This window comes from Arachis stenosperma, chromosome 3 (assembly GCF_014773155.1).
Source record: "Arachis stenosperma cultivar V10309 chromosome 3, arast.V10309.gnm1.PFL2, whole genome shotgun sequence".
Lineage (NCBI taxonomy): Eukaryota > Viridiplantae > Streptophyta > Magnoliopsida > Fabales > Fabaceae > Arachis > Arachis stenosperma.
Window position 1 is genome coordinate 164,188,455 of NC_080379.1, and position 18,915 is coordinate 164,207,369.

At 33.6% G+C, this 18,915-nt stretch overlaps 2 protein-coding genes across 2 annotated transcripts; both read left to right on the plus strand.

Annotated features, from left to right (window-relative positions):
* Positions 1–1,674: 1,674 nt before the first annotated feature.
* LOC130968138 (probable methyltransferase PMT5) lies at positions 1,675–6,389 on the plus strand. The gene is made up of 8 exons (XM_057893235.1): positions 1,675–2,746; positions 2,907–3,042; positions 3,264–3,504; positions 4,575–4,800; positions 4,988–5,144; positions 5,263–5,567; positions 5,795–5,927; positions 6,184–6,389. Exons 1-8 carry the CDS (start codon positions 2,226–2,228, stop codon positions 6,331–6,333), a joined length of 1,869 nt encoding a protein of 622 aa, XP_057749218.1. The 5' UTR covers positions 1,675–2,225; the 3' UTR covers positions 6,334–6,389.
* Positions 6,390–9,536: 3,147 nt separating this feature from the next.
* Positions 9,537–12,513, plus strand: LOC130968140 (14-3-3-like protein GF14 iota). Its single transcript, XM_057893236.1, has 7 exons — positions 9,537–9,754; positions 10,562–10,868; positions 10,968–11,055; positions 11,144–11,253; positions 11,341–11,489; positions 11,598–11,654; positions 12,173–12,513. Exons 1-6 carry the CDS (start codon positions 9,682–9,684, stop codon positions 11,651–11,653), a joined length of 783 nt encoding a protein of 260 aa, XP_057749219.1. The 5' UTR covers positions 9,537–9,681; the 3' UTR covers position 11,654; positions 12,173–12,513.
* Positions 12,514–18,915: the final 6,402 nt, after the last annotated feature.

Sequence of the window (18,915 nt, forward strand, 5' to 3'; positions counted from 1 at the left end):
TTTATCATATTCTTAACTAGGAAAGAAATAAAAGATGAAAGTAACTGGTTTTTTCTCTTTTGTTAATAAGTAATAACAATTAATTACTAAGGACTCGTTTAGGAAGTTTCAAAAGTAATTTTTTCGAGTTTTTGATTTATGAAAAGTAGTAGTATTAATGTCTGGTGTAATTTTTAAAACCAAATTGCAGCTTTCTAAGAAACTATTTAGGAATTTATAAAGAAGTTAAAAAAATAATTTTTTTTATAATACTATTATTTTTTATCACATTTTTTTAAAATAAACATTTTTAAAATTAAAATTTTAAATATAAAATAACTTATTTATAAATTATTTTTAATATAATTATTTATTGTTTAAACTATTTTTGAGCCTAAATGGACTCTGCTTTAAAAAAAAAAGATGGTTGATTATTCTGTTAATAAAATTTTAGTTATTCAACGTAAATAAAATCGATTATTGTAGGAAGAAAATATTTAATATTAGACATATATATACTATAACTAACACTGATATTCTTGTTAGACCGTTATTATTCCTCCTACACCAATACCCAATACAATAGAAGTTAGGTTATGTTTTTTTATAGGTAAGGACAAAATTATAGAGCTGTAAAATTATATTTAAAAGGAAAAGTATATGAACCAATTAATAATCAATCAAGAATGGAACAATATAATTAATTATAATTAGTTTTATTAATTTATAATTTAATTTGTTTGTTAAATTATTGTTGATCACGTTCAAAACATGAGGGAAGATATACTAGTGTTAGGAGATAATCACGGAACAGATTCTTTGATCATTCATTAGTTTTTTTTTTCTAAAGATAATAAGTTATATTTCATTAATTATTAAAAAATGAAATGCAAAGATGTCCAAAAGCAGGACAACATAATAAAAGGTGGGGATTTCCCAAAAACACTACACTGAAGGTATTCATCCAACGGTACGTGGTCGAAAAACGAAGAAAAATCTTAAAGAAAAAATAATGATAAATCAAATTGAATGCACCTAAGAGCTTGTCTTATGGAGATGACGACCTAAACTGGGAGTTCTTTGGATTTCACGGAGCACCTTGACAGAGCTTGCTAGAATGGCAGACGGCATAGAAGTAAAACCTTCAAAAATCAACTGGTTGCGAGCTTTCCATATAATTAATTATGTTTTATATCAGTAGCAACATCCGGTTAAAATTATCGGTGCCTCTGGTTTATCAGTTGGTTGATTATTGACTTATATAGAGTTGGTTCTCTAACATTGTTGTATTTAAAAATAAAAAATATAAATAAAAATATTAAATTAATATATTTTATATTTATTATGATAAAAATATAAAAATATTAATAAAAAATAAATTTTTATTATTTTTTAATTATTTTATAATTTTTTATAATTATATTTTTTAAAAATTTTTATAATTTATTTTAATATATAATTAAATAAAATATAAAAATATTAATTTTTATATTTTATTTTTAGTATCTTATCTTGATCAAACGCAACCTAGACATACATAGCGCATTTAATTTCGATTAATTAATTTTACTTCTTTTAATAAAAACATTTGGATCTGATTAATAAATGATTGGTGTGGAGTGTGGACTATGAACTATTTTATTATTAATATATAAAGAAAAAAAAAAAGAGAAAAAGGAAAAGAGGAAAAGGAGCAATCCACGACTTTTGACATAACCGGAAATAGCGCTCTTCTTCCACCGTTGAGGAATTTCCTTGCTCAATCAAATCGCATTCTCTTCTCTACACATTTTTTTTCTTCAACCAAAAACCCTAATTCTCCATTTCCATTCACTGCCAATTCTACGCTCTTTGCTTTTGATTCGATTTACTTGGCGTTGCGTTTCCGAAAAAAAGACAATAATAAAAAATTCGGATTCAGTAGTGACTAGTCCAAATTCTGTAGAGGCGATCCGAATCTTTGATCGGTGAGTTTGCGCGATCAGCATTGCTTGATAATCTCCTCAGATTCAGAATCGTTTGTTTCGGCGGGTGAAAATTCGAACTTTGTTTTATTCTTGTTATTGCGCCGAGCTCCTTGTTTCAATGCTTGCAAGGAGAGTAAGGAGGATTCACGCTTTAAAGCTATGTTATGATTCGAAAATTAGGGTTCACGGAATTCAAAATTTAGTGCGGTTTTTAAATATATTGTTTTGAGCGTGTGTGAGAAGTGGCAGAAGTGAAGTTCTCCAGAATTTTCTTTGGACATGAGAAGCTCCTGGTTCAATAAATTGTTCATAATTATTGGTCCAAAACCGCCACTGAGCTGGTTAGTCGTGTGTCTGATCAGCGTGCTAGCTCTAATTGCATTGTTAAGTTCTTCTCCGTCTTCTTCCAGTGCCATTGATTCAGCAACTCGTAATCCGGCATCAATCGTCTACTCTAACTACAGAAGGATAAAAGAGCAAACAGCCGCTGATTATTTGGAGCTGACGTCTGTGTCGTCCGCTGGTGGCGCTAAGCCGAGGGAACTGGGAATTTGTGGAAAGGAGAGGGAGAACTTTGTGCCCTGCCACAATGTCTCTGCCAATTTGTTGTCTGGGTTTAAAGGAGGGGAGGAGTTTGATCGGCATTGCGAAGCGTCGAGGGGACTGGAGAGGTGTTTGGTTCGCCCTCCCAAGGATTACAAGATTCCCCTGCAATGGCCGATTGGCCGGGATGTTATCTGGAGTGGGAATGTGAAGTTAAGCAAAGATCAGTTTCTTTCCTCTGGAAGTATGACCAAAAGGTACTTCATTTAATTGTAGGATAGAGTGCGAAGGATGACCTTGTTTGGGTCAAAAATTAAAATACTGTTCCTGCATTCCAGTTTTTGATAGGTTTTCTCTGTTGTGATTCATACTTTTGTTGTTTGCACTTGTTTTTTTTTCTTGGGTCAACTTCCATAGGTTGATGCTACTAGAAGAGAACCAAATTGCTTTTCACTCAGAGGATGGCTTGATCTTCGATGGTGTGAAAGATTACTCTCGCCAGCTTGCAGAGATGATAGGTTTAGGAAGTGATGCTGATTTTCTCCAAGCTGGTGTAAGTCTTCTACATATCATAATCCGAAAATTGGTGTTCTTTGGGGAACGATATAATGTTTTAGAGGGAAAGGGGTTGGGTATGACATTTCCATGTATAGGAAGTTAAGAAATGATTCTGATATGCAGCTGTCTCTGTTCTGTCTTCTGATTCTAATCAAGGATCATGTTGTTTGGCTGAATAATATATGTGACTGATCTAGATTGATCTCATTGTAACAGGTTCAAACTGTACTAGATATTAATTGTGGATTTGGTAGTTTTGGAGCTCATTTGTTGTCACTGAAAATAATGGCAGTCTGTATTGCGGCATATGAGGCAACTGGCAGCCAAGTCCAATTGGCACTTGAGAGAGGCATCCCTGCTATGATTGGCAACTTTATTGCAAGACAGCTTCCATATCCGTCATTATCATATGGCATGGTTCACTGTGCTAAATGTGGCATCATTTGGGATGAAAAAAGTAATTATGGTTTATGAGCATTACTCTCATTTTTTGCATTGTAGATTTCCTTTTAGTCACATATATAATGTTCAATTCCTCTTGTTAGTATTATTTCTTTTCACGTTGATGTATGGTGTCATGTTTTGACATTTGGTATAGTTTTTGTCAAAAGTTTTGTTAAATAACAAATGAGAGAAGATGATTAAGCTGTATCACATATGCCGTTGAAGCCTGCATGGCTGTATAAGTATAATAAGAATGTCTGTCAAATGCCAAATAGTTGATTGAGTTAACACTGATCCTTAATATAACACTATCTGTTGAACCTTGTTTACAAATTTATTCATAGCCACTACCTAACAGTTGACGGTTTTGGGTTAGTTGATTCTTGACAGGTAATTAGAGCATCTTTAACCATATGTCATGATACTTGTCTCCCCACTCTTTATGACTATCATTTTCTTTACGAGATAAAGTGGGCCTACAGCCCTATACATTATCCATTCTTTAAGCTTTTAGGGCTCGTGCATGAAGGGGTTTTTAACTAATAGCTATAACTTTGGGATTGTTGATCCTTGACGACGGACAGTAATAAGTTTTTTGTTCAGGTTTTGGATAGCAATTTCTGTAGCCTTTGTGTTTCATATTTATGTATCTTCTATATGACGTATCAGGGAATGGATATCATTATAGTCAAGGCCTAATTCACTTTCTTGTTTGTGTTAGATAGTTTATGCCTTTATGGCCAGTAGTCTATGTGATCTATTGTTCCATGGCTGGATTATACCTTAGTTTTTTGGCATTTAAATTTTTTTGGGTTTATTAAATAATATAATGTTGGTTTCATTTGTAAGTAATTTGTTTGTCTCAATCAAGTTGATGATTGAAATGATGTAAGAATGGTCATATGAGAATCATATGTATTTTTTTCTTTTTCTTTCACTTCCGTTCTCTGTAATCTCTCTATCATTTCCATTTCTCTTTACTTTTCCATCTTGCAATGACTTTTATAACATCGTGAATATAGTATAGCTTCTGCATGAACTTCTCTCTTTCTTTTGCTCACTAACATTGACTTCATCCCACAGATGGAATGTTCCTTATAGAGGTTGACCGTGTTCTTAAACCTGGAGGATATTTTGTTCTAACATCGCCCACAATCAGGCCACATGGCAGTTCATCACGGGAGAAAAATAGAATCATGTTGAACCCAATGGAAGAGCTGACCCAGCAACTCTGTTGGACTCTTCTAGCTCAGCAAGATGAGACTTTTATCTGGCAAAAGACTGCTGATGTTGATTGTTATTCATCTCGGTAGGGATTGTGGTATAATGTGAACAACATAAATGACTAGTAATCTTAGTCAATAGCTGTTTCTTTGAGAATGCTAATATTAACACTTACTCCTCCAATCCTTTTTAAAACTCAATTGCTAATATTCTGAAACACTTACTCGTCCAACTATAGGTTTTTTTGTTGAAGTTTATTTCTTATATTGTAGGAAGCAGCGTGGTATACAGCTATGCAAAGGAGATGATACCCATTTATATTATCATCCTATTGTACCATGTATCAGTGGGACCTCTAGCAGGCACTGGATTGCAATACAGAACAGATCCATTGGATCTGAGCTGAGCCCAGCTGAACTTGAAATTCATGGAAAGTATTGTGGCTTATCAGCTTTTTGCAATCTGCATATTTCTACCTGCTTTTCTTCCGTAATTTCATTCCTGTTTTAAAATGCTTTGCCTTTTCAAAATTCCCTCTATCATTGCAGGAGTTCAGCCTGAAGAATTTTATGAAGACATGCAATTCTGGAGATCAGCAGTCAATAATTATTGGTCATTGCTTACACCACTAATTTTCTCTGACCATCCAAAGAGACCTGGAGATGAAGACCCAATGCCTCCATATAACATGATACGAAATGTTATGGATATGAACGCTAATTATGGAGGTTTAAATGCTGCTCTTCTAGAGGAGAAAAAATCGGTGTGGGTTATGAATGTTGTTCCCGCCAGGGCTACTAATGCACTTCCTCTTATACTAGATAGAGGTTTTGTTGGTGTTATGCATGACTGGTAAGTTGCTATTTGTTATTTGTGTATGCATGTTGGGTTTCAAACTGCTTTATTTATGTTATATAGCAAAATCCATTTCTGAAGAACATCCAACTGTTCAAACCTCAAAATTTCCTCCTCTATACCATCTTTTCGTTCGAGTTCATCAACAAAACTCATTGTAAAATAAAGTTGATGCTTCTTCTGGCTTGAGTAGTTCATTGTTTAATCTGGCTATTGATCTCAAGGTGCGAACCTTTCCCCACCTACCCCCGGACATATGACATGCTTCATGCGAATGGTCTCATCTCACATCTAGCATCAGAGAGTTGCAACATGCTAGAATTATTCTTGGAGATGGATAGAATATTACGTCCAGAGGTACAACATCCCCGTTACTTACAATTTCATGGTTACTATGGTAGAAAGTTTCATCATTGATTTTGTACTCTGTACTAACTACTGACGAAAAAGAGAGCAGAGATCGTATTCAGTTTTTGCCATGTGACACTAATGATGCGTATTCATTTTATTGTTGTGATGATAGTTTGTTGGTTTATTACATATAGTTTAAGTATTAGAATATCGGAATGGTCCATAAAATCCTAATTGTCTATCACATGCCATCATTTTCTAGGGATGGATAATTCTTTCTGATACTATGTGGGCTATAGAGTTGGCTCGGAAGCTTGCAACACAGCTACGTTGGGAGGCCAGGTTAATTGATCTTCAGAATGGCAGTGACCAACGACTTCTTGTATGCCAGAAACAGTTTGTGAAAAAATAATTGGTTGAAGACTAGTATTTCTCACCATTGCATATGATCACGATTCTTTTGGTCTGGTAATTCCTCACAATCACTTTCTAATCTGTATAGCATTTTCCCTTTTTTTAGTTAAACGGGGGTAGAGATCTTTTATGAGACTTAAAAATTGAAAATTATGGCTGCACTAAAACAAACAAAACTCCGTGTTTGTTTAGGCAGAAATACATTTGCATTGGTCATGATGGTGACACTTTTGGATATTGATCCATGTACCATGTTGCATGTTGTAAAGAGTGTATGATATCATAACCAATCCCCCCAAAAAAAACGGTGTCACAAATTTTGCATCTTAATGTTTATGTTGAGTGCCTGCGACGAATTGATAATTGCCCTGTTTGTAACATTACAGAAAATGGATATATTTTAGTTGGCACGTCTTGTATATAGAGTGCTCAAAGCCTTGACGTTCCCCATGTTTTCCACAACTGCGTCAGGGAATTGAGGAAGCTGTAGATTGTGAAGGTTCATGTTGAATTCAGTTCCATTTAATTTTTTTTGTTAATGTTGATTGTAGTAATTCATTCATCTAATATCTTTTAGCATTTTTTTCCCTTCATGATTTCTTTATTGAATCATTGATTCACTAGTTTTTGAGAAAAAATTGTGAATGGCCTCGAAATCCAAGAATGAAATTGATATTGCAACTCCATCTACTTGGGTTCATCTGGTCTACTTCGGTCGGCCGTTGATGATCTTAAACTCTCTGTCTTGCTGTAATTCCATTAAAAACTCTGTCTTGCTGTAATTCCATTGATTCCATCTAATGTCTTTTAAGAGACACTTGTTAAATTAAGACTCAAAATAAAATGCACTTGGAATGATAATGCTCTTGCAGATCCTTTTTTTATGTAATGTTTTACAGGTGAAAATTGAGTTGGACCCACCAGAACATAAATAAATAAATAATTGATTCCCCCCCTCCCTCTCTCTTTTGTTTTCTTTTCCGCTTTGACTGGGCCCAAAGTTAAATTTATTAAAAGAGAAAACTAAATTCAGATGGAATCCCGTTTAGGACAGAAAAATAGAAAATCCTTGGTAGAGTGATAGTGTCACCTGCTAAATGCTCTGATTGCAAAAGATAGACCGCCCGCCGCGGGGGGGGGGGGGGGGGGGGGGGGACCTAGGCCCCGATGTATCACCAAAAACAAAAAAAGGTCACCTGTTAATGTTGCAGGTTTAACAGTTAACACGAAAAAAAAAAGTGATTTTTAATCGTTATGAAATTATGTTTCGATATTACAAAGCAGAACTTAGAAACCTTTTATTTCTATCTTACATGCGATCTGACAGTCAAGCGGTTATCAATTCAACTATTCAAGAATGATAAATTGAATCGACCCAGCTGTTATAACGTGATATGAATTCATTATTTTTTGAAGTTGAGGGGTAGCTTATTTACTTTACACATGTTAATTAATTCTAAAGCTATATTTATTTTCTATTACTCTGTCCATGCATCCCAATCCAGCTGATGTAGGTTTTGACTTTTGAAGGATCATGCTTGTTTAGCAAACTGGTAATTGGTTTGTGTTCGTACTTCATATCACATCACCATTATGGCCGGCTACTACTGGGTATTGGTCAAAAGAATGACATTATACAAAAATAAGCTAGACTTTATCTTAATTTTGTCCTCCCAAATATTATATCAACTCTCACCATTGTAAGTTTAATAACTATTATTCACCAAAATCAAACACGCCATAACTTTGAGTTGGTAGATCATGGCCTATCACTATTACATACACATAGATGTAAGCAAAAAATAAGCCAATCTAACTTTGTTCTGTTCTGGCAACTAAAACAACTTCGATATCATATTCTAATTTAAAAGCTTTGCATCGGCATATCTTTATATTCTTAGTGATGGAATACTTTTGTTGTCCATATTCGAATTCTATGAATCGAACAAAGAATCTCACTCTATCAAGAGATGAAAATATTAATACGTAAGATCATGCTCTATGTTACGTTGAAAAACTCATCTCTAGGTTAGCCAACTGTGTTTTCTTTTTTGGTGAACCTAGTTCACATAATATATTAGTTGGACCTACTCACGTAAAGACGTCTATTTTTTTTTAAAATATTTGTTAATAATTAAAATTTAACACATATAATTAATTAAATCGTATTATTTTTTGTCAACATTAGATCAGACAAATTAATTTAACCGAAAAAATAGTAAATCAAATCTTAAACTGATCTAAATTAATATTTTTTTTATAAAAAATGACTATAATACTTTTATTATAGAAAATAACTGTAATACTCCTATTATATATATTAATTTTGAGAATCATAAATTCTAACCCTTTACTTTTTTGCCACGTAGGGTTAGAATTTAGAGTTTTCGATATATAAAAAATAAGAGTATTTTAATCATTTTTTATAATAAGAGTATTGTAGTCATTTTCTATAAAAAAATAATATTAATTTAGACCGATTCAAGATTTAATTTATCATTTTTTGTCAAATTAATTGTCTGGCCTAATTGTGATAAAAATAATACAATTTAATTGATTATATATGTTAAAGTTTAATTATTAAAAAATATCTTTTAAAAAAAATATTTTATACGTCTTTATCTGAGTTGCTCCTATATTAATTACATTGCTTTTATTCTCTTATAATTTTTAGAAAATAATGTTGATGCACATAAAAGTTTTTTCTATAAAAGAACACACAAATTTCCTATAAAACTCTCTCATTTTCCTCAACCTTTCAATTAGATCAATTCCTACAAAAGTTAATTGACAAATCAAACAAAAGTTCGGCCATTTTCACTCTTTCCACCCTATATAAAGACAGTCTATAACTTTTTATTTCTTATTTGAATTGGAAACTAAATCAAATTATTCCAATTAAACTTGATTATTTTTATTTTTAACATGCCCCATGTCAAAGTCAAAGGAGACAGAAGTTGTACACCCTATAAAGAAGACATGTCCGGCAACAATACTGAATATACATTACCGTATATACACGTATGTATGCATTATTGTATGGTGCATATAAATCCAAATCAGCGTATGATTATTATTAAGAAAGAATACAATTAAAGTAGATGGAATTACAGCATAGCAGTGAAGAGGTTGATTTCCGTTTTGGTCGGTTCCAAAATAATCTAACGGCACAGATTCGGTCTTACATTCTCCTCCACAACTTGCTCCTTCCTTTATAACAACTCCACCCCACCTTCCCTTCTTTCACGCATTCTTATTCTTTTTCTTCTTCTTTTTCTTCACAATCACCAAACACACATTATTATTACAAAGCTATTGTTGTTTTCATCTCTCTCTGATACAAACAATGTCTACCGAGAAGGAGAGAGAGACTCAGGTTTACCTAGCCAAGCTTTCTGAGCAGGCTGAAAGATATGAAGGTCCTTTTTAGTTTTTACCATTCCTTGTTATGATTTGTTTTTTTTTTTTAATCTTAATTAACATTATTTCATTTCATTTTTATGATTAATCACATCATGCTTATGCTGCTGAATGTATTATATTACTCACCTTCGGAATTGTTGGATTTTTTCAAAAAAGAAATGCAAATGCAAATGCAAATGCGAATACCAAACCCATTAGCTTTCATAAATCTAATTAAGAAAAGGACAAAAATTAGGAGGGATGATATGATTAGAAAAAAATATAACTAGTTTTTTTATTTTCAAATTTACGAGAGTTGTTGCATAATAAGATATGGTGGTGAGATCCATCTTTAGATACAAAATGTGTTATTAAGTATTATCATAAGAAAAATTGATCTAAAATACTTTATAAAAATATAAAAATATTATGTATACTAAATTAATTATTATATATTTATGTATAATATATGTATTATTTAATTTATTTTTAATATTTATTTTATATTTCAATGTCGTATTTTATATTAGCATCAAAATTAATTTCTAATAATATATAATCAATTTAAAATAATATCAGTGTTATATGATTAGTGAATATTATGAGAATATTAGGTAAATAATAATCATCTTGAACAACATAAACAACTATTAATAAAATAAAAACATACTGTACCTCCAAATTAATTATCTAAATTTTAATATTAAAATAACCATACAGCTAATCAAATGAATATCCAATTTATTATTCAGTATTTTTTTATTGTCTACCTATACTTTTTCGAATATTATTAATTATTAAAGAATTCGAGGAATGTGTTGCAGAGATGGTAGAATGCATGAAGACAGTGGCAAAGCTGGATCTGGAACTGACAGTGGAAGAGAGGAACCTGCTGTCAGTGGGATACAAGAACGTGATTGGTGCAAGAAGAGCTTCATGGCGCATCATGTCTTCAATCGAACAGAAGGAAGAGTCAAAGGGGAATGAGGCCAACGTCAAAATCATCAAGGGTTACCGCCAAAAGGTGGAGGAGGAGCTTTCCAAGATCTGCAGTGATATTCTCGACATCATTGACCACCATCTCATTCCTTCTTCCCACTCTGGAGAAGCCACTGTTTTCTACTACAAGATGTATAAGATATAATCATTCATGTTGCTTTTTTTCTATCAGTTTAAACTTTTGAGACGAGTGATTTCATTCTCGCGTCTTGCCTTGTTTTTGTAATCCAGGAAAGGTGACTACTATCGTTACCTTGCCGAGTTCAAGACTGAGCAAGAAAGGAAAGAGATAGCTGAACAGTCACTCAAGGCATACGAGGTATTTTATACGAGTAATTGATTTTTTATGTAATTATTGATGGATGCAAAAGAGTACTATATTATGTATGTTTGTTTGCATTGTATAGGCTGCTTCAGCAACTGCAAACTCAGATCTTCCATCAACACATCCAATCCGTCTTGGACTTGCACTCAACTTCTCAGTGTTTTATTATGAGATCATGAACTCTCCTGAAAGGTATTATATATTAGTTACTTGAGTGATTTGGTTATATATGCTACTAGCTATGTATTGGGATTATTACTGAAATAAATTGAATTAAAGGGCTTGCCATTTGGCAAAACAAGCATTTGATGAGGCAATTGCGGAGTTAGACACATTGAGTGAAGAGTCATACAAAGACAGCACTTTGATCATGCAATTGTTGAGAGACAATCTCACTCTCTGGACCTCCGATTTGCCTGAGGATGGAGGTATTTCTTTATATTCATGCCAATATCAAGCTTTTATGTTTTAGTTATTTATAATATCTGATAATATATACACTGCATTCAAAAAGTAAATGTTCTCATTCAATGCAGGTGAAGAATTCAAACCAGTAGAAGAAGCATCAAAACCTGCTGAACCTGAGTCTTAAGGTATGTATTTGGAATATTTTTTATTCTTAATTTTGTTCGACTTAAAATCTAAGAGAAATATGAAATAGTATATAATAACTAGAGGAATGTTAGATAACTATCAAAATTTATTGGTTTTGGCATGAGTTAGTTATTAATATTTAAAAAAACTAAATTAAAAAAATTGAATTAATGACTTAATGATGGTTAAAAACACTAAATTTTCATAATCTTCTAACATTTTTTTAATAACTATACTCCCTTCTTTATGAAATACCAATTCTTTTCAAGTAAATTGTTTATATATATTAATTTTTTAATAGATCTCAAAGTAAATAAAAAAAAACTCATTTTAATTATAAAAAAATAATTTTTTTTACTGAAGGTAGAGAAATTTCAACTCGTGACTTTTTATATGAGTATAGAGAAACTATGTCATTTGAGTTATAACTCATTGACAAAAAAAATATTATTTTAATCAACTAATCATAGTGTTTTTAAACAATTTTGACGATTTTTTTTTTGTCCTTTTAATTTAGATTTTGCAGCAATGCTAGGGATAAGAATAATCCTAGATATATGCAAGAGAGGCAACTTTTCAGCATTTTTGTTGCAATGGATCTGGACCGGACAATATAATGCAGAGCTGCAAACCACAGCCACTTCCTAATTCTTGCGCTTTCCCTTACAATCCAACAACCAAAGCTTTTATTATTACTGCTTTTTTTTTTTAATTAATTAAGTAGTAAATTGAAACAATATAATGATGAGTCATATTTACGTTCACCTACTAAAAGCATCTATTTTTTTCGATGATTACTTTTTAATTGATTCACTCCAAAATGTTTGTCTTCCCACTATTAAATAGATTTTGTTGTTATTGGAGAAATTCTATTGTCTTGGTTTGATGATTTTTTTTTTGTTTTCTTGTTTTTGAATGAGTTCTAAGTTACAATCGAAGTATTGAATGGAAAGAAAATCTAACCTAGAGATTAATAATTAGTTACCGACAAACAAATATTCGAGAATTTATGTCTAATAATCTAAAAAAATAAAACTTTTTTTCACCAAATGTATATATATGTTGTAATCTATAAAAACTGAATATTTAGGAATTTATGTGTCTATCTAAATCTAAATAGCTACTATTTAGAATAACCATCCGAGTACAAAGGATAATAAACATCTTCTCGAAAAATTAGTTTAATTTTTGGGTTCACCAAGGATCGAACTCTTGACCTTTCGGATCTAGCGCTTTAATACCATGTCATGATACCACTCATTCCAAAAGCTTCAGCTGATGGGAAAATGTAACACTAATAATTATATCTCTAATACTCTACAAACCTCCATTGTACACATTGTATAAATATCTCATTGGCTCCTCATACTTTTCCGAATGCTAAATATTTCAAATTTTTAGTGTTCATGAAGCATAAAAAAAATAACACATTATTATTGTCATATTTCATTTAGATATTATAATTGAATTCCCTTAAAACATGTTAGTAGTAGCATTTATTATACATTTACCATCTCAATATTCACCCTGGCGAACCCTACCCAGCCACCAAAAAAAATAAGGCTCAATTTGATATTGATTAAGTAATTAATTAAGGAGTAAAATTACTATTCTTAAATTATTGATGATGTCATTTTAATTTGAGATATATTATTTTTAATAAATATACAACTCTATCAGAAAAAATAAACATTAAATTGAGAGTGACATTATTAATTTTATAACGAAAATAATCAAATATCCCCATGAACTAATCAAACCTTTATCCTTCACTCCTTTCTGAAGTGCTGTCCATGGGTCCAGTAACTTTCTGCCTCTCTAATGGTCAAACCCCCAATTAAGCACTTTTTAGGAATATATATACAAAGTAATCTAAAAGCAATCTTGGAATTGCAATGCAAGTAGTAATCTTGGGCAATAAATAAATGAGTTTTGTATAGTGTGTTTCAAGAGTTTTATATATGATGTTTTATTTTTTTTTTTTTAAGAGATAGATAGATAAATAATATTTTTCTTCTTTTTATTTAAAAAATATATTTTATTTTTTTGTATAAGATTAAAATAACTATTCTTTAATTTATTAGACCAAACTACTATGTAATAATATTATATACATAATATATATATATATATATATATATTTTGTTTATTATTCAAGTCATAAAAATAGAGGAAAATATAGATTTTATAAATAGGGAAGAAGAATGTTATTTAACTATCTCAGAGAGAAAAACCATTAAAACTCTAAAGTATTACTATAAATAGATGTACGGCGTTTTGACCATTTGCTTTTATTTTTTGCTAGTTTATTCAACACTAAATTGTTGAGGTTAAAACTTAAAGCTTACAATATATAATAAGAGTTTTAAAATATTTTAGTCGTTTAATAATATTTATTTTTTTATGATTATTCACGTAATTAATATAAAAAATAATTATTTGTTGTGATGTAATATTATACGATTAAATATATATAAAATTATTTTATATTGGTAGTAGATTAAAATTAAATTTATATAACAATAATTATCCTCACTTCTTTTAATATGAAATTATTGAGCAAATAATTTTCAATAAATAATTAAGAAAAAATGTATGCACAACTGCCAAAAAATATTAAAAGTACCTATGAAATTTATGAACATTGATAAAAGTATTTATAAACTAAAGAAATTAACATTGTACCTATGAAAAATGAATTTCGTACGACAAAAATATCCAAATGCTAATTTTTGGATTTTTTTACTTAAATAAATGAAACAAAAACCAATTTTACTGAATTCCACTTAAACAAATTTTTAAACGTATTTCTCTCTTTCTAAAATTATGTAAATCGTCCTAGGGTGATAAGAGATATGTAATACATTAAATATGGCAACGTAGGACGATTTATGCATGCATGGCCTAGTTTAAAATAGCCATAAATCGTGCCAAGGTACTCATGGTTACAACTTGAGTAGTATAAATCGTCCCACCCTGGTAGGATTCACGTGATTTTGGGTTAAAGCACAAAGGCTTGCCACGATTAATGTGCTTTTCTAACCCTAACAACCCTGGCGCAATTTACATTCTCTTTGCTAAACCTAATAGGCCTGCCATGATTTACACGCAACGTAGTAACCCCGAGGAGCCTAAAACGATTTATGATGATAAAAACTCTATAAATAAACGAGTGTGTCGTAAACAAATCACACTTGAAGCTTTGTGAGTTTAGGGAGAGATGGATGAGAGTATATTTTTGTTAATTCATCATCGAGGGAAGATTGATAAAAACACAAGTGAAGGTGTTATGTTCTCTATTAAAAAGCAGATAGGTGTATTTGTAAATCTGTCAAAGACTTTGATGAAATTACATAGTAGTATATTACAAGAGACAGAAAAGTGTGGCAAAAAATGTGTGAAACAATTATTTTTTTTGTATTCCTATATCACTGAGGCAAGGTTATCTTAAGTTTGAAAAGTACGAGATGTTTGGCGATAACGACATACGAGTTATATTCCACAGTTAAGCAAGATTTTCTGACTTGGGCGCTATAGAGTTGTTTGCCATAATGGTTGATATAGAGGGTAGCTCTGGTGGATCCGCTCCGAATCCGCCAACTAGCGTCATAGAAGGGAGTTCCAGCGCCATTCCAACTAGGCAACCGGTGACTCCTTTTGCTTCATCACCATCATTTGCTACTGATTTGCCCATTCCGACAAATGACTTGGGTGATGGGCGTACGTTTGGGCAGCTCATAGTTGCAATGGGAGCAGTATCTGTAGTAGACGGTGCACCGAAATTCATGGAAATAAGAGAGAGAGAGAGAGAGATCCATTTGCGGAGGTTATAAGCGATGATGGGTCGGATTCGGATCCACCAATTATTGGTGATGAAAGCGATGGCGAGGAAGACACCACACGTACCAGGGGAGCACAAACCTATGCAAGCAGTCAGACGCAGCAGTACCATCGACACTTTTCCACTTTAGACCTTGATGCAATGAACCAGCCTGCATTTTTAGATCAACAGGACCCTACTATTCACGGAGATAGGCCTAGTATGATTGGCACGGACGAGTTTAAAATCGGGCAACGGTTCGAAACCAAAGACGAAGCTGTACTGACAATCAAGAGTTATAATATTCGTCATGGTATAGAATATAAAGTGATTGAGTCTGACCAATTGAAGTATCATGGGAAGTGTGTGCAGTTTGGAAATGGATGTAACTGGATGATACGTGTGACTATACGGCAGAGAAAAGGCTACTAAAAAGTTAAAAAGTACAACGGACCGCACACATGTCTAGCAACTGAGATATCAACAGATCACAGGCAGCTCGATTATCATGTCATCTGTGCTTTAATTCTATTATTGGCCATGACGGATGCATCAGTTTCTGTTAAGGTATTGTAGAATGCGATGTTGTCAAAGTTTGGTTTCAACCCCAGCTACAAAAAGGTTTGGATGGCCAAGTAGAAGGCCATTGCTCAGATATATGGAGATTGGGAGGGTGGTCTTACAACCACATACCAAGTTGGATCACCGGGGTTCAGTTGTATATTCCAGGCACTATAACGGTGTTGCGTACTTCACCAGTGAGGGCAGGTAATACGGTGGATGGAACGACGATTTTCTTTCATCGATTATTTTGGACGTTTCTTCCGTGTATTGAGGCATTCAAGTATTGCAAGCCATTGATATACATCGATGGTACTCATTTATATGGGAAGTATGGAGGTATTTTGCTAGTGGCTATTGCCCAAGATAGAAACTCGAACATTCTCCTAGTAGCATTCAGGTTAGTCGAAGGCGAAAACATAGATTCGTAGAAGTTTTTCCTTGGCCAATTTTGTCAGCATGTGACTCCCCAGCACGGCATTTTAGTCATCTCTGATTGGCATTTTCTCCGCCTATTCAGGAAGAGCTATTGACCGTCTATGAGGGACCTCATGTGATCCCCGACTCTGGCATGATGCGAGCTACTGTTGGAAGTCCTCGGAGTACCAGGATAAGGAATAGTATGGATGAGACTGAGCTGGATCAACCGAAGAGATGCGGAATGTGTAGGACCCCAGGTCATAGATCTGTAATCCTGTGCATAGATCTGTACCGTTGCCTTCGATGCATTGGTGGGCAAGACTTTGAACTTGTTTTGGAACCACGAAAAAGAAACCATGAAGTCATCGATACAATCATCCGGTGGAAGTTCTCCGAATAGCTCTCCAAACCACACCCAGGTAGGCTTCCCTCCCTCTATCAACCGCTCGAAGTCACTAAGACACCCGCTCACTGCATGTCCATTAATAGAGAGGCCAAACTGGTATGCCACATTCTGTAGTGTTATCGTGCACTCTCCGAACGACATATGAAACGTATGGGTCTCAAGACGCCATCGCTCCATGAATGCATTAATAAGCAGCTCATCAAGCTTGAACCAATAATCATTCAACCTTGCAACATGCAGTAAATTGGCACGATCTAAGTACGACAGTATACAATCGTGCATTATCATCTTTTGTTGTCTACGAACGCTCCTAACGTATTGAGTTGGCTGATAAAACATAAATATTAGTGAAACAATTTAACCGGTCATTATACAAAAAAAAATTAATCAGCATAAAAGGTTTATCCAATAAGCTACTAAAATTAAAAAGGCCAGATTATATGTTTTCATCAAAGTATCACACTTCTAGCAGCACAAGAAAAAAATTATCACCAGTCTAACATCACAAGCATAAAATTATCGACCACTTTATCCATGCCTCATTAAAAAATTTGAACTCTTAACATCATTTAACCCAACAAAAAACCTACGAAATCACTAAACAGTCAAACCCACAAAATTCTTATTAAAAAGTGTTCTAACATGCATATTCAAACTAATATTCATCAACATATTAGTGTAATCACTAGAGCCATGAAATTAACCAACTCAACTAAATTTACATTCCAATGACTAACCTCGTCATCGTTAAATCCGACAACATGCGCAATACCATTAAGGCAATACATATCTCCATAGTTGGCCGCCATCCTTCCCGCAAGACGGATTCCTCCCACTTTGACGCGCAACCCATCACTTTGTGCCTCACTACGCCGGCCAATGGTTCCTTTGGCCCAGCCGCCGCCGCACCGTCGCTAGTGAATGCCCCACGCCTCTGCTCACTGCCACCTCCTCCACCGCTGTGGGCTGTCTTCCTCCCAACCCTTCTCTCCCAAAGTTGGCCGAATATGGTGGCTCCTCCCGCACCAACGTAAGTCGCCACTGTGTGTTATGGGAAGACTCAAGCAATAACTCGTTACAGCTACCTTAGGGTAACTCTTCAAGCATTAATCGTCCCTAGACTTTGAGGGTCTCTAAAAAGACCATAAATTGTGCCATGCTACCTAGGTTACGCTATTGCATGTGAATCATGGCAGGCCTTTGTGCTTTACCCCAAATTCACATGACTCCTGGCAGGGTGGGATGATTTATGCATAAATGTAACCCTGCCAGCCCTATGACGATTTACACGTGAATCCCCTAGGCCATGCATACATAAATCATTCTAGGGTGTCATATTTAACGTATTACATAACCCTTATCACCCTAGGACAATTTACATAATATTAGGAAGAGGGAAAAACACGTTTGAAAATTTGTTTTAGGGAAATTCAGTAAAATTGGTTTTTGTTTCATTTATTTAAGTAAAAAACCCATAATTTTTTGTTAATTTTTTAATAAAATTTTCAAACTACCCCACCATAATCTCATTCTACCGTCACTTCCTCTCTTCTCACTTCTTCCTCTTTCCTCACCTCTCCTTCTCTCAAAAACCCTCACAGAGTCACATAACTCTCCTCCTACATCTTCATTGTCGTCCGCCACTCATCTACCCCGTCATCGTTAATCTCCTCCCCTCTCACTGCTTCTCCCTCTCACTCTTAAGGTGACTACAACATCTTCGTTGCATGCCTGTGACCCAACCTAAGGAGAACATTGCCGTGGCGCACCTGTTCCAGCCGAAGAGAACATTGTCGTGGCACGCCTGACCCAGCCGAGGAGAATACCGTCGTCGCGCACCTGAGAAGAAAGAGGGCCGTAGTGCTGCTGCATGCAAAAAGAGGGTTCGGTAAACTTATAACTAAACCGATTGAGGTTTGATCCTCCACCACCACCACCATTACTATTGATTTCGGCTTGGTCTATTGTAGGAATAGTTTTAGACTTTATGACAAAAGTTTTAAAGGTGCAGGTTAGGTTATAGAATGTTGAAAAAGTGAATTGAGGTTGAAGG